The following is a 16931-nucleotide window of genomic DNA, read 5'->3' as shown; positions in this document are numbered from 1 at the left end:
AAAATATGACAAGCAAACATCCATAAGACCAGAACTTACAGAATGTGACAGGGTTAAAGGTGTTTGTAGCCCTCAATGCTCCTCTAACTAGGGACAGTTAATACAGCTCAACATTAGAAAAAACTGTAAAAATCAGTTGAAAATGGCATATCTGTTTATGATTAAGATACATGTTTACAAGTTTTCCAGTAAATTATTAAGTCCAGATCAGATGTATACATGTACTAAATGTTATTTTTCCAGGATAAAAAAGAAGATACAATATTTTTAAAGATCTATGTATATTTTGGATTTTGGCTTTGGGTAATAGAATTGATTTTACATAGTATAGCAGAAAAGTTACACCATAACAGGGTATGTTTTTAAATTTATTATTTAAAAAAAATTAGTTAACCTTTTTTGATATATGTAGATGTCTGATTAATGAGGTGACCATTTAGTCTACAGAATATGTTGAGGCAAAGTTTTATTTTCATCAAAATTCAGTTGGCAGCTTGTGTTTTGCAAATAATATAATTGTTGTACATGTATATTGGTACAAACAGTTAATTTATTAAATATTTACCATTTTTCCAACAAACCAATTATATTTCTAATGAAAAAATAGTATTAAAACTATCTTCTGCAAGATTTTAGTTTCATTAAAAAAAAAATATAAATATTTTTAATAAATTATTATAAGGCAAATGTAATGTGGAATAATGTCAAAATATCATGAATATTGAAAACTTTACAGGGAAAACACTCTTTAAAATTATAAAAACAAATGTTTTGCAAAGATCACTTTGATGAAAAATCAATAAATCAATCAATCAAATATGAAAATATTGATTTATTCTGTTTCTATTTAAACGACAGGATGTGTGTCCAGAACAAAAGGCTTCATTTTTATCTAGAATTACTTTTAACTGGATAACAAGGTCAGTAGACAAGACAATACAATACAAGACAATATTTTATTTTATAGATATGTATATAAAATTGAGAATTGAAATGGGGAATGTGTCAAAGAGACAACAACCCGACCAAATAAAAAACAGCAGCAGAAGGTCACCAACAGGTCTTCAATGTAGCGAGAAATTCCCGCACCCGGAGGCGTCCTTCAGCTGGCCCCTAAACAAATATATATTAGTTCAGTGATAATGAACGCCATATATATATATAGTTTGTTAAAATTAGCAGTAATTGCATATTTGACACAAGAAAAAACAAGTTATTTGAAAAATGTTTCAACACTTTATTTCAGAATTGAATGCTTCTTTTTGTAACTTCATTGGGGTGTAAAAGCGTCATTCAAAAATGTGTGCATGGTCAATGCTTTTACAACCCTATGAAGTTACAAAAAAGAAGCACTCAATACTTATAATTACATGTTTTAAGCAAGGATCATGAAAAGACGATTTTTATCAATTTTTTAATTTAATTCACCTGTGCATTTTATTTTGGGACTCCTGTTATTATGAATGATTAGTTTTATTGAGTTATGCAATTGCTTAAGGAGTAACATGTGATGAGCAGTTAGCCAATCAGAATAACGTATTATAATGAAACATACATCTAATGTTATTATTCTCATAAATATTTTGGTTTAAATAAACATTTTATTGTTTAGAAAAACTAGAATAAATATTTAAAAATAAATGTTTTTAACAATTTTTGTTTAAGAAAACTAGTTATGATAAAATGATTTTTGTTGTTTCTCTTACAGTTTAATGATACAGGGCTACAAAAAACCTTTAAATGAAGATGAAATGTTTAAGTTAAACGAGAGAGATATGTGTAAGGTGGCTTACAGCCGATTTTTAAAGAATTGGGACAAAGAACGCATCAGTGCCTCCAGGTAAATTATCAGAGACATTTTGCATGTTTAAGTTGACAGTTCTTCGAAAATATACGAGATATTTACCTGCATTTAACTTTAAGAACAAAGGCATCTTCTATAGAACTTGATTTGATCATGTATGGCCTTTTTCAGCAATTAAATATACTTCAGAAATGAGGCTAAGGCCCATAAATACAAATTCAAATTAAAAAATACTGCACTTAAGGTATATAAAAAAAATCATTGTTAATATATTCTGGACCAAATTTGAAGTATTGGTAAATGATTTTTGCAGGCTTGGCCAGTCAGGATCTTCCCGTAGGTACAATCTGCAAGATGATATGTCAGAGTCTACACCACTACTTGCTCCTAAGCCAGTGATAAAAGATCCAAGTACTAAAGAGGTGAAAAGATCCTTGTTCAGGGCACTTGCCAAAACCTTTGGTCTAGAACTACTGCATGCACATGTTTTCAAGTTGATCTACGATATAACTATTTTCATTTCACCTATACTTCTGAGGTAAGTGTATTTTAATTCTCACTCATAGATACTGTGGATTCATTTATTTTCGTGGGTACCAATTTTCGTGGGTTGAGGAAAACTTACATATTCGTGGATATTTAATTTCGTGGTTTTGACAAAGTCTACACTTATTCCTTTACAAAATTTGTATTTCGTTGAACATTTGAATTCGTGGTTCTCCTGTACCAACGAAATCCAAGAAAATTGGTATCCAACAAATATTAATGAATCCACAGTATTTGTCAAAAATAAGAGTAAGCATATTAATCTATGAAAATAACAAGCATACTGTTTTTTGGCAGTTCTGTTTGTTCTTTTTCTGTCCATGCTTTCCGCTGTTCTGTACTTTTAAGGTTAACATTTATGGTTTATGGCAGTTTGATTAACCATTTAATTGTGAGCTTTGAACTTAGTATACATGTTCATTATGATATGAACCCTGAAAAATATTTTTCATGTAAGAGTTTTAACCCAGATTTTGTGGTTCACTGGCCCTGACAATTTAGTAATTGAAATCCATGCATTCTTAGGTTAAAGTTTTTCAGCATTAGTACTTTATAAATGTTCTTTTTTTGTCCCCACCATTGCAAATGACCATACCTTGATATGAAATTATTTAAACTACTCTTCCAATCTTTCCATAAGTGATATCCATCACTTTGATTTTTCGCGATGTGAACTTTCTAGAAAATATGCTCAATTGAGGTTGTGACTTAGTCATGCGTTGCATCCAAAGGACGCATTTTCTTGTTTTAACAAATTTACATTGTTTAATCTTTTTTACTCAGAATTTTTGTGACTATTCATTATACTGGAAAACGACAGGAAACAATGTTTGCATTTAAAATTATATATTTTGTTTATAATCAGGAACTTTTATACAATTAAGTTAAAATATTGTATCAATAGAAAACATTACAGCAGAGAAAGGATGGTAAATGTTATAACTACTTGCTTTTTGTGTTTTTTTTCTAGATTTTTAATTGCCTTTAGCAAAGGTTCAAAAGAATCAGATTCAACTGAATTCTCACAACCCTGGAAAGGATATATGTTAGCAGCAGGTTTCTTTGTGACTATCCTCATCCAATCTATAGCATGCCATCAACAGTTCTACTGGGGGATGACCTTAGGAATCAGGGTCAAGGCTGCTTTGATGGCAGCAGTTTACAGAAAGGTAAGTGGAAAAACTATGATTTATAAATGAATAATGGTTATAGCATTTTTTTTTTCTGTTTAAACATTTGCAAATATCTGAAATGAACTATGGGTAATGTACTAGCTTGTTGATACAGAGTGCATTATCCAAAAGACCTTTCACACTTTAAAAAAAATGAAATGTTTCTAAATTAGTATCTAAACATCTACAGAAAAAAACCATCTTCTCAAACTTGGAAATTTGATTGTCTCCCCTTGTTGAATACACATCAGCTCTTTAGGAGTAAAAATACAGTTAAAAATGAAGTGGTAAACTGCTTTTCGATTTTAGAAAATTAAAACTGGAGGCTGTGTTGTTTAATACTCATTTTAAATTGTTCACTTGATATATTTATAGGCACTAACATTAACCAGTGGAGCAAGAAAAGAGTCAACTGTTGGTGAAATTGTCAACTTGATGTCCATTGACACACAACACGTCCAAGATAATATTAATTACCTGTGGGCCCTATGGTCATCACCGTTACAGATTGGTTTATGTTTATACTTTCTCTATCAGACCGTGGGAGCATCAGCTTTTGCTGGATTTGGAATTCTTATTTTACTTCTTCCAGTAAATGGAGTTGTCATGGGTAAAATTCATGGTCTTCAGGGAGAGCAGATGAAACAGAAAGATAATCGCGTTAAATTATTATCAGAAGTACTCAATGGTATAAAGGTAATTTATGTACAGAGCATAGCAGAATGATAAATTTATAAAACAAGAAATGACAATTAATTAAGTCTCCCATAAAATTTGACATGTATGTTTTTTTTTGCGTTCATCTGAGTTAAAAGGATTTTTTTTTTTACTTCTTGGTTTAAGAGAGTGATGCAAATAACATGAAATATTTTCTGCAGTGTGATTAGGCAGTTATTTAAAGACCAGCTTGGTGAGGTTCTATTATGGAAATTAACCTCTTCTTTGAATATTAAAAGTGGCTCAAGAAAGGTTTTTTTCATGAATTTTAAGGTTTCAGATAGTGGTTTCTTCCTAAAATTAATTTAGTGCCGATCTGAGATTTAAGATGACAAAAGTCCACAGAGTAGAGTTAAACATTAAACCCCATTTGATTGATCTTTATCTTTTTATAACATATTTTCATCTATAATTTTTGAAAAGGGTGTTTTCCATTTGTAATCCATTTGTTTGATGTGTTTAAGCTTTTGATTTTGCCAATTGATAAGGGACTTTCAGTTTTGAATTTTCCTTGGAGTTCGCTATTTTTGTAATATAATTTTTCACTTAACATCAAATCAAAAGAGGCAAAAGATACCTAATGCACATATAAACTCATAAGTTGAAAATAAACTGACAACACTATGGTGAAAAATTAAAAGAAGAAAAGACAAACAATTGTACACAAAACCCAATATCAAAACTATAGATGTTTGTTATTCACCATATTTGTTTGAGCCGTCTCACCGATATTTTATTACCACTCGATGTTAACTGTTTATTTACTCTTAGATCCTAAAATTATATGCCTGGGAGATGTCATTTAAAGACAAGATTGCTGCTATCAGAAACATAGAACTGACCATACTAAAGAAGTCTTCAATGCTTAGTATGATTTTCTGGTTCTCCTGGGGTGTAGCTCCTTATCTGGTAAGTTATAAATCAAGTGATATTGAAATCTTATTCAGATTGAAGATCAGTCTACTTATTTTTATTCTGGTTTGCTAAATGTTTTATAAGAGAAAAGTGAAAATATTATACAATATATATATAAATATTACAGTTTAAACACACACAATAAAGCAAAGGAACAGTGCTTTAATTGCTGTTCATCATCTCAAAGTTACAATAAGGCCTTCAACATGGAGCAAATAAAATTTTCACCTTACTGCAAGTTTAAGACAGCCCCTAGTACCCACTAGAGGAATTCTTTGCAAAAATTATGTGGATAGACTTTCTAAGATGTACCACTGCCTAATTGGGTCAAGTCAGAAAAGAACATATATTTTAGTAATAAAGGTATCAGTCTATTCAGATGAAAGGTGAATTACTGCTGATTCTTTCATTTTTCATTGCTTTTAGTATTCAATTTGATAGCTAAATGTTATGAATTCTTGAACTTTGAAATAAAAAAAATAGTCATTCATCTATATTCAAGGAACTTCAATCTCAACATAAGCAGGATCATGTTTCCCATTTATTTATTATTTTTCAGGTATCCTTGGTAACTTTTGCTACCTTTGTGTTTCTATCCAAAGATCATTATCTTGATGCTGAGACTGCATTTGTTGCTATTTCTTTGTTCAACATTCTGAGATTTGCCATAAACTTTGCTCCTATGGCTCTTACAGAAACTATAAAGGTATGTGACTTTGTGTGCAGAAAAGTAGTAGAAAACTTTTTATCTCAATAGTAATTGTGTCACTTGAATTTCCCTTTAGTAAGTTTATATTCCTGAAAACTATAGATGAAAATCAGAACAAGGGAACCATGTTCGGTCTGCAGTGCTCTTTAACTTTATACTTTATTATACCCCCGCTTTAAAAAAGGGGGGTATACTGTTTTACCTCTGTCTGTCCTGCCGTCAGTCCGTCAGTCCATCAGTCCGTCAGTCAGTCCGTCCGTCCCATTAATATTTCGTCACATTTTTCTCAGGAACTACAATACAAGGATATCTGAAATTTTGTTTCAGGGTTTATCTAAGTCAGCTATACCGTGGGATGCATTTTCAGATTGATCACTTGACAACTACCTGTTTACTGAACACTTGTATGATTTTACACATGATAGCCAAGTTGAAAATTTTCATCACATTTTTCTCAGGAACTACAATACAAGGATTTCTGAAATTTGGTTTCAGGATTTATATAAGTCAGCTATACCGTTTGATGTGTTTTCAGATTCATCACTGGACAACTTCCTGTTTACCGAACACTTGCATATTTTTACACTATTAATATTATCCACTTGCAGCGGGGGTATCATCAGTGAGCAGTAGCTCGCAGTTTCACTTGTTTGACCTTTTTAACTTTTTTTACTTAGAGCGATACTAATGAGTCTGGCACATCTGGTGCAAATACAAAATTTAATCCTGGTATCTATGATAGTTTATTTACTTCTATGAATGCTATAGCTAAGTTAGTTGACTTGCTTAATTAAAACTGTCTTTCTTGTTGCTTCTCTGCATGTCTTACATCCATATCTACTATTATATGTTTTGTGTTATGAGGGTTTATATCATCTTAATACTGTGGATTCGATATTGGTCGTTAGATACCAGTTTTTTTGGTTTTCAATGGTACAGATGAACCATGAATTCAAATGTCAATGACTTACAAATTTTCTATCAGATTGTATGCAAACTTCGGCAAAACAATGAAATCATATATCAATGAAAAGGACAGTTTTTGGCAATCCATGAAAATCAATCCACACGAAAATAAATGAATCCACAGAAGGTGAAGTTTTCTTTTCAAGTCTGTCAATTATTCTGCATTTAAGATTTAAATAATTACACAATCTGTTGAATAGCTCCACTGTTTATATCAATTTTTTTCCCCCGGAAATTATTGAAAATAAAAATTTCATAAGAAAAGGACTCATGTTTATTGCTTTTCATCTAAACAGTTTTTATAGATTTTTGTTTTAATAAAAACTGTACAATTATACTGTTGCTGTTTTTAATGTTAATATCAACACACACTTTTATATTTCATATTTCTGATAACAGCATCTCATAAATAACTATAGTATCCTTTTGTTTAATTTTCAGGCCAGTGTTTCAATAAAAAGGTTGAATAAGTTCCTAAGCCATGATGAATTGAATACTGACAATGTATTCCATGATTATTCAAAAGGTATATATATGACATGATTTTCTTCTCTTCCTTATTGCTGTAAAGCAGACCAATTTAGATTCAAATATCATTAATTTGAAAAATTTCTGATATTTAAAATGTTTTATTTTAGTATTTGTAAATTAGTAAATGTTGTTCTACCTTAAGATGCATCATTGAGTCAATTTATTGTAAAATTCTTGAAGTAGTTTAAAATGACTTGTTATCTGAATCTTCCAGGGCTGATCACTACCTTTTTGATACATAGATATAGTGCATTGATCATATTTTATCCATGAACATTTCCAGAAATACATGAATGTAATATATGTTCCAAGCTTTAAGTCACAAAATAATATTACATTTGTTAAAAATTTACATAACTTTTGCCAGGTGCAGGAATCTTAATATCTGTTCTAAAAATATAAATGATGTCATTTTAAAATTCTTCTGTGAAAATTTGAGTTAGCTTTCTTTGTCCAGAATGGTATTTTAATCAACTGCAACCAATGCTTTATACAATGCGATGTTTAATTTTACTTCCCACTGATAAATCAAAGCACTTTGATTACCATTCTAGGGTTATACCCCTTTACAAATTGCCGAACTTTTCATTTCTGTTCTTGAGTTTGTCTCAACTCAATGTAATACAATATATATATAATGCTTTTTATCACAAAACTCAGTTAAAGTTCAATTTTTGAAAGTGTCACTTTTACAGTTCTTGAGTTATCTCCCTTTGTAGTGTTATATGCTAATGGGGGCATCATCCTTGATTAAATTAAGCAAATAATCAACAATATCTTCCAATGTAGATGATGCCATATTAGTTGAGAATGGGACATTTATGTGGGATCCAGATATAGGAGAATGTTTAAAGAAGTAAGTATAATAATTAGGAGATAGCAGTATTGTAATTGAGGTTTGCAGGCATCAATTGGGTCAATATTAAGTTAACTGACAATGGAAACACTAAATGTTATTTAGCAGTATTTATAATTTGCTGATAATAAAGAGAGAGTTGACTTCTATAAATGGTGTCATATATTTTTAAGTATTCAAAGCCTCCAGTTCATATACAATAGAGAACAGAAATGGGGAATGTGTCAAAGACTTAACAAACCTGACCAAAGAGTAAAAAAACACTGAAGGCCATCAATGGCTCTTCAACATAGCAAGAAATTCTACACCTGGAGGCAGACCTTAACTGGTCCCTTAATAAAAATGTGTACAAGTTCAGTGAAAATGGATGCATGTATGCATAAATTTATTTTTCAGTATAGACCTGTCTGTTCCAGAGAAATCACTTGTAGCTATTGTTGGACAGGTTGGAAGTGGAAAATCCAGCTTAATGTCTGCTATATTGGGTGACATGACTAAAGTTAAAGGAACAGTCAATGTAAAGGTATATTATATTGCCATGTAAAAAGCAAAGTAGCTTTCAATACTAGATGTATAATAATAAAAAAAAGAAAGATGTGGTATAATTGCTTATGAGACAACTGTCTGCAACAGACCAAAATGACACAGATATTAACAACTATAGGTATATGTATATCCATGGATTTACTTTCTTTAAGAATGCCAGAAGCCAAAATTTGGGATAGCCAAACAATTGTAAATATAAAAGGAGTCATAAAGCCTGTAAATTTGTAGAGAAAATTCTTTATGCAGAATTTCCAGTCTTTGTCATTGTAAAATCTACAAAATAAAATACATGTAGTAGAGATGTTAAGGAAGTTTGCTGCTCAGTTTCAAAATAAATAAATAAATAACTTTCTATTAAACTATTATATATTGATAGGGGATTAATTGAGGAATTAAAAAAAAAAATAGGGGTTCATGTGCTTGTTTTTGAGATATAAGCCATTGTAATTTTAATGGGAAAATGTTCCCTCTTGATTTTTCATAGCTTTATCAATGACCAGTCTCAGTTCTCAAAAACTATTAAAAAATAATTAAGATTTAATAAGACTTTAACAAATGGCTTATGATTATACATGTAATAGATTTATTAAAAGCAAAATGGGAGTTCATGGGCAAATTTTTTAAGGCATTCAAAGGGATAAAATCAGAGGATTTCAAAAATCTGACAAAAAATTCAAAACATGACAAGCAAACATCCTTAAATGAACATATGAGACTTCAAAAAAGCTAGAATATTTACTGCAAGGCATATGATACTCTGCGAAAATTGAAGTGAGAACAAAATATTAATTCACAAAGTTATTTTAAAATAATTGAATAATTCATTTGATGGCTGTACCCTTTTTTATATTTTTTTCAAAGTGAAATAAATCCTTGTTTTTGAACATTCTTGGTTCCATTACAGGGGGCTGTGGGATATGTACCTCAGCAAGCCTGGATACAGAACTGTACTTTACAAGATAACATTTTATTTGGCAATGATATGGAGCAGGATAAATACCATCAAGTGATTGATGCATGTGCATTGCAGCCTGACCTTGACATCCTACCTGCAGGAGATAGCACAGAAATAGGAGAAAAGGTAATTATACCCCTGCTTTAAAAAAATACCATCAAGTGATTGATTCCTGTGCGTTACAGCCTGACCTTGACATCCTGCCTGCAGGAGATAGCACGGAAATAGGAGAAAAGGTAATTATACCCCTGCTTTGAAAAAACACCCCTGCTTTAAAAAAAGTAAGGTTTACTGATTTACCTGGTTTCAGGGTTAATATGAGACAGATATACTCTGTGATGCATTTTCAGATTCATTACTCACCAACTTCCTGTTTACCTTATACTTTTAGCAGGATGGGGAATCATTAGTGAGCAGTAGCTCAGAGATTCATTTATTCTATGATTTAAATGATGAATTTATATACAAATATTATATTTACATTCTACTATTAATTAAACAACTAATATGTAAATATAACAATATTTAAGAATGTCTAAGAATGTGGATGGCAATGAGAATTTGGATTTCATTTGGGTTTTACTGTATTGCTTCTTCTTCCACTATAGCTACTTAAAGAGGGGGCCTTGAAGTTAATTTCTTGTGCCTCTTTCATCATACATCCTGGATTTACACCAGTTCATAAATCACCCTCAGCACAGCAACCTTTAAGAACTTATACTGTTGTAGGAACTCTCATTTAAATTGTCAAATATCATTGGTTCTTATTGTTTATATGACAGGGTATAAATTTAAGTGGAGGACAGAAACAGCGAGTGAGTTTAGCCAGAGCTGTGTATCATGACACAGATATCTATCTCCTTGACGACCCTCTCAGTGCTGTGGATTCCAACGTTGGTAAACATATCTTTGATCAGGTCATTGGTAAAGATGGCCTACTGAAAGATAAGGTATGATTCTGTTAACTATATGTGAAGTGTGGCTATAAACATTAAAGCATTTTGTGGAGTTCATTATGAATAAAAAGTATAGAGTAAATGCCAATGAATCATCAACCCATCCTTAAAAAGAATACCTATATATATAAACGCCTAAAAAGTGTACATAACAACATCTATTGGTGTTGTTATGTACACTTTTTAGGCGTTTATATAATTTATTTTATTGTGTACATGTATTGTTACTTGTAACGATCCAGCGCCCTTGTGGGAAAAATCGTTGACTATTATTCAGACGTTTTATATATATATATATATATAAAATGACTGAATAAATAGTCAACGATCAATCTTACAAGGCGATGGATCATGTAATATGATTCTGTACACTACAAAATATAATATATAACAAGTCAAAAAGGGTACAACATCACCATAAAATAACTATAAAATATACAAATATTAGATATTTCGGATAACAGATATCCTTCTTCAATAATAGCACGATGTCAAATGAATCATGTCAATTCAAATTGAGACTCTATCAAAATCTTGATTTATACAATTTAAGCGAACGCTGGAACAATTTTAAAATTTCCGAACACACCGCAAAGACTACAGAAATATGCCAAAAATAAAAATAGTTATTTACGATGTGAAATGGCACAACTTTAGATTTCCAAAGGATGTGACAGTTGAGATGTAATAACTGCATTGAGGGCAGTCCTCAAACAAAAAAATCAAAATAATCAAAAATGTCCTTTACCAATCCAGGATGGTATAAATTAGACAACGGTAGGGCAATTACAACGGAGACTACATATTAAAGCCTTCCAAACGAATAGCAGTCTAATAGTGATTGAAAAAATAAGTTTTGTATATTGAGCTTGTGGCAACGTACTTATACATCATCCCGAATCAATGAAAACCTGTAATTTAAACGGTAATTTTAAAAATAATTTCGAACTGTAAAGCCAGTACTAAATCCAGCGTTGTTTAAAACAGGTGGTCAGAGGAAAATGAGGGACTCGTTCTATGTTTTTTCATTTATGCCCTCTGGGGAGACTGTCCGTAACTTTCTTATCCAAAATCTTTCCCGAGCGACTCTGTCGACCTTCGACCAACACTCGTTGTGGTCTATGATCGTGATGGTAAGGTTTTTGAGATCAGCTTGTGTGTGTCCAGGTGATCTCAAATGACGACTTACGGGTAGGTCGGGCTTGCAAGTGTAGTCACTTCGATGACCATTCATGCGTTTGTTAAATGGCTGCTCTGTCTCGCCAACATACTGCATGCCACATCGACACTGAAGGAGGTATACAACATTCTGGGTTTTGCAAGTTAATTATATTTATAAATTACGTGATAATTTGCACTGCCGATCCCGTGAACATTTGTCTGATCCTGAACTTGACGAAATTCAAGTACGTCTTGGTGATATCAACCATATTGAATCACATAAGCTCCACGTCAAACAGATCAACAAGTTTAAACGTGATGGTGTGCAAATTAACACCCCTTCAATTAGACCCTCTACAAAATCTAAGAAAAAACCTCGAAATCGTAGATTTAAAAGAAAAATTCGAGTTCCGATGGATCCCAACAACACGGTTGTCAATTTATCCTCAGTCTCTTTATCTGAGGACGAAACTAAAGTCTTGTCCAAGGGTTTGAATTTTTGCCCTACTCCCAATAACATAGATCATATGAAATTGGGAGATGACCTTGATAACTTTGCTAGAACCCTCAGAATCAAAGAATATTTTGGTAACAAGGATAAAGAGGTGGATAATGAGGAGGACATAGACACGTCTGACTCGGAGGAAGAAATCATAATTCCGCATTTTAAAAAGAAGAGTTCATGGATTCCAAAACCTAGTAAATCTGCTTCACTGGAAGATGTTATCGACAAAATCAAATCGGATGTTGTTCATCTAGCTAGCAACAAGTACTCGTCATTTTACAACACCTCTCCTGACGAGAAAAAAGCCATACAATCGCTGAGAAACCGAGATGATATTGTGATAAAACCAGCAGACAAGGGCAGTGCCGTTGTGATAATGGACAAAGCTAACTACATAGCGGAAGCAGTGCGTCAGCTCTCTGATGAGAGATTTTATAAGAAGCTAGACTACGACCCTACTTCCGAGTTTAGCTCCAAAATTATCACTGCGTTACAAACCATGTACAATGACGGTCACATAGATGAGGATACAATTGGTTATTTAAAGCCAGAGAATGCCAAGCCTGGTCGATTGTATCTTCTTCCCAAAATACACAAGGTTAACAACCCTGGTAGACCCATTGTATCCGCAAACGGCCATCCGACTGAGAAAATCTCGGAATTCGTCGATTTTCATTTAAGATCTCATGTAGAAAATCTTCCTTCCCACATTCAAGACACTACAGATTATCTTCGTAAAATGGAATCCATGAACCCTCTTCCTCCGGAAACCCTCCTTGTCACTTTAGATGTCACCTCATTGTATACCAACAAACCTCATGATGACGGCATACAATCTTGTAGGGAAATATGGGACTCGCGCAACATTTTAGAACCACCTACTGAATGTTTAGTCCAGCTGCTTACTCTGGTCCTGAAATGCAACAATTTGCAAGCTGTCACGAAACGGTTACAGGAACTTCGCGGATTTTTGACAAAACGAGGTTATAAGAAATTGGACATAGATAAGGGGTTTGCGCGCGCTAACAATAACAGCCGCAATGACCTCTTACAGTACAAACGGAAGAGGCGCAGCAAAATAGTCCCGTTTGTTCTTACATACAATCCAGCCTTTAATAACCTTTCACGTTTGATCCATGCCAATTGGCAAACTATTGCCAAACACCCTAAATTATCCAAGATCTTTCCCAATCCTCCTGTCTTAGCTTTTCGGAGACCAGCAAGTCTGAAAGACTTATTTGTTAGAGCTGACGTTTCCTCAAATAAAAGCTGTTCAACTGCAGGATGGTGCAAGTCATGTGGTAACAGACGTTGCCTGACTTGTCAACAAATACTGAATACTCAAACATTCACTTGCCACTCGACTGGGTCTGTGTACACTATATATTGCAATGTAACTTGCAAAACCCAGAATGTTGTATACCTCCTTCAGTGTCGATGTGGCATGCAGTATGTTGGCGAGACAGAGCAGCCATTTAACAAACGCATGAATGGTCATCGAAGTGACTACACTTGCAAGCCCGACCTACCCGTAAGTCGTCATTTGAGATCACCTGGACACACACAAGCTGATCTCAAAAACCTTACCATCACGATCATAGACCACAACGAGTGTTGGTCGAAGGTCGACAGAGTCGCTCGGGAAAGATTTTGGATAAGAAAGTTACGGACAGTCTCCCCAGAGGGCATAAATGAAAAAACATAGAACGAGTCCCTCATTTTCCTCTGACCACCTGTTTTAAACAATGCTGGATTTAGTACTGGCTTTACAGTTCGAAATTATTTTTAAAATTACCGTTTAAATTACAGGTTTTCATTGATTCGGGATGATGTATAAGTACGTTGCCACGTTCAATTATTTAAGCTCAATATACAAAACTTATTTTTTCAATCACTATTAGACTGCTATTCGTTTGGAAGGCTTTAATATGTAGTCTCCGTTGTAATTGCCCTACCGTTGTCTAATTTATACCATCCTGGATTGGTAAGGACATTTTTGATTATTTTGATTTTTTTGTTTGAGGACTGCCCTCAATGCAGTTATTACATCTCAACTGTCACATCCTTTGGAAATCTAAAGTTGTGCCATTTCACATCGTAAATAACTATTTTTATTTTTGGCATATTTCTGTAGTCTTTGCGGTGTGTTCGGAAATTTTAAAATTGTTCCAGCGTTCGCTTAAATTGTATAAATCAAGATTTTGATAGAGTCTCAATTTGAATTGACATGATTCATTTGACATCGTGCTATTATTGAAGAAGGATATCTGTTATCCGAAATATCTAATATTTGTATATTTTATAGTTATTTTATGGTGATGTTGTACCCTTTTTGACTTGTTATATATATATATATTCACTATAAATTAAGAAATTATTATGTAGAATGCAACAGTTATAATTGCAATAATTCCAACTGGCATTTTGAAATTTTTCATTTGAATTAAACATGATTTTTCTCAACATCGCAAAAATTAATATCACATTTTAGTCTAAAATGACAAAGTCACAATAATAGATACATGCAATAAAGTCTGAATTAACAGTATACAAGCTTTTGCAAAAAGTATCTAGATGCAAACATTGTTTCTCTGGGTTTTTTTTGTTTTGTTTTTTTATCTTTTTTTAAATGGGGTTATAAAGATCAATTGTAAATTTGCAGGATTGGTAGATCTGAAAAGATTGAATGCTACATTTTATGGACATTTTATATTGTCTCAAATTTTTTAACTTTGGAAAGACAGTTGAAAAAGAAAATACAATCAAAAGGATACAAATCTAATATATTGTAAGAATTTTTCTTACCATTGTGTTGTTTGCAAATTTTTTATAAACATTTGTGAAGAGAAGCCAGTCCTTTTTGATATGAAATAAGTGAAGTATGTAAAAGTCCATTTTCCAAATTAAATATTTTATTTTTGCAAAGGGAAGCAACTCAAGATAGGAGACACATTTCCCCTGTCATTACAACAAGTGGAAGCATTGACCAGGCTTTTGAAATAACTAGATTTCTTTAGTGCATTGCACAATTTTGTTCAGTACAAAATAGGTTTCCATATTGTTTGTTGAGTTGGAGATTCAGTTTATCATACATAGAAATTGTTGTCTCTGCAAACAGTGAAAATATTGACAAACAAAATAGGTATTTTGGAAACAAATGTAATAAGGGTTAAGTGTTTTAACTAAGGTACAACAGGCAGACAAATTCAGATGATTCTGCAACGGTAGGTCTTTTCACCACCGAACACCGCCGCACACCGCCAAACACCACCGAACACCACCGAACACCCCAAAAGTTCATTATTTTGTCTTTTATCGTTATCAATGTGAATTGAATTTAATATTCAAGTTATTAATTCTGCAAATCAGAAGATTAAAAGTCCAAATACCTACAGAAAACAGTCTTATAGCACCCAACTTTTTGAACTCCGCTGACCCTCATGGACATATTTATACTTTATCCATTTTTTTCATTTTCTAACTCTTCTATGAAATAGTTGTACCAATATTTAAAAAAAATAAAACTATCAAAATCTAACCAATAAACAGAGATCATTACTAATTATGAATATATTTGAATTTTATAACACATACAATTTTAATCCGGAAAGTGATGAATCCGGAGACGTTTTTCCTTATATTGATTTTCGATTTTAACATAAAAAAGATGCTCATAAAAATCGAAAAATTGATTAATTTATATGTAAATTAATTTATTTTATCGTTTTATTGTATAATATCAAAGTTTTTCTTAGTGGTTGGTGGTTTTTGAGGTGTTCGGCGGTGTTCGGTGGTGTGCTGTGGTGTTCGGTGGTGAAAAGACCCACCCATTCTGCAAAATACTTAAAAATCTGAAGATATCAAAAATCGGGGTAAATATCTATGGATGAGTCAAATAATAGTTTTTTTTACAGACAAGAGTTTTAGTGACTCATGGTGTAAGATGGCTTCCATTTGTTGATAAGATCATTGTAATGATGGATGGGTCAGTGTCTGAATGTGGTTCATATGATGAACTTCTATCACATGATGGAGCGTTTGCACAGTTCTTAAAGATGTACCTCATACAAACAGAGGATGAGGAAGAAGAGGATCCAGATGGTAGGTTCAAGGTCATATGAAGAACAAGGCAGATCTTTAGAGTAATAATTGACAATAATAAAAGTATTATGAAAGCTTCAATTATTTCCCAGAAAATACAACTTATTGCCGGATAAATATTGTCTTCTACAGTCAAACTTGCCTCAACGATCACCATATTTGAGCAGTCCCCTGCCTTAAACAGTCACTTTCAGACCCTCTTAAACATTTTGTCTATAAAATAAATCATTTCAGTCATCACCCATTAATGTAGTCAGCATCTCCTTATTTTACAACGATTTTGTCTTTTCAACTTAGCTACAGTCAACAGAATGATTTTCCTGTTTTTATGCCCCTTCCATGATAGTAGAGGGGCATTATGTTTTCTGGTCTGTGCCTTCGTCTGTCCGTCTGTTCGTTCTTTCATTCTTCCATCTGTTTGTCCCGCTTAAGGTTAAAGTTATTGTTCAAGGTAGTTTTTGATGATGAAGTTGAAGTCACATCAACTTGAA

The 16931-nt window shown here is 32.6% G+C and overlaps 1 protein-coding gene across 1 annotated transcript in view; it reads left to right on the top strand.

The window, feature by feature from the left end:
- The first annotated feature begins 301 nt into the window (after positions 1 to 301).
- Positions 302 to 16931, top strand: part of LOC134701579 (multidrug resistance-associated protein 1-like) — a 35380-nt gene continuing 18750 nt past the window's right edge. Inside the window, exons 1-14 of the mRNA XM_063562712.1 lie at positions 302 to 354; positions 859 to 920; positions 1709 to 1840; positions 2118 to 2342; positions 3321 to 3519; positions 3898 to 4218; positions 5011 to 5148; positions 5714 to 5860; positions 7271 to 7355; positions 8150 to 8216; positions 8613 to 8739; positions 9667 to 9843; positions 10500 to 10667; positions 16254 to 16440. Of these exons, the coding sequence (XP_063418782.1) occupies positions 1713 to 1840; positions 2118 to 2342; positions 3321 to 3519; positions 3898 to 4218; positions 5011 to 5148; positions 5714 to 5860; positions 7271 to 7355; positions 8150 to 8216; positions 8613 to 8739; positions 9667 to 9843; positions 10500 to 10667; positions 16254 to 16440 (1969 nt within the window). The 5' untranslated portion in view covers positions 302 to 354; positions 859 to 920; positions 1709 to 1712. The remainder of the gene's footprint in view (positions 355 to 858; positions 921 to 1708; positions 1841 to 2117; positions 2343 to 3320; positions 3520 to 3897; positions 4219 to 5010; positions 5149 to 5713; positions 5861 to 7270; positions 7356 to 8149; positions 8217 to 8612; positions 8740 to 9666; positions 9844 to 10499; positions 10668 to 16253; positions 16441 to 16931) is intronic.

Source organism: Mytilus trossulus, unplaced genomic scaffold (assembly GCF_036588685.1).
Source record: "Mytilus trossulus isolate FHL-02 unplaced genomic scaffold, PNRI_Mtr1.1.1.hap1 h1tg000247l__unscaffolded, whole genome shotgun sequence".
In the NCBI taxonomy this organism is placed as follows: Eukaryota; Metazoa; Mollusca; class Bivalvia; order Mytilida; family Mytilidae; genus Mytilus; species Mytilus trossulus.
This window is presented reverse-complemented; position numbering and strand designations above follow the sequence as displayed.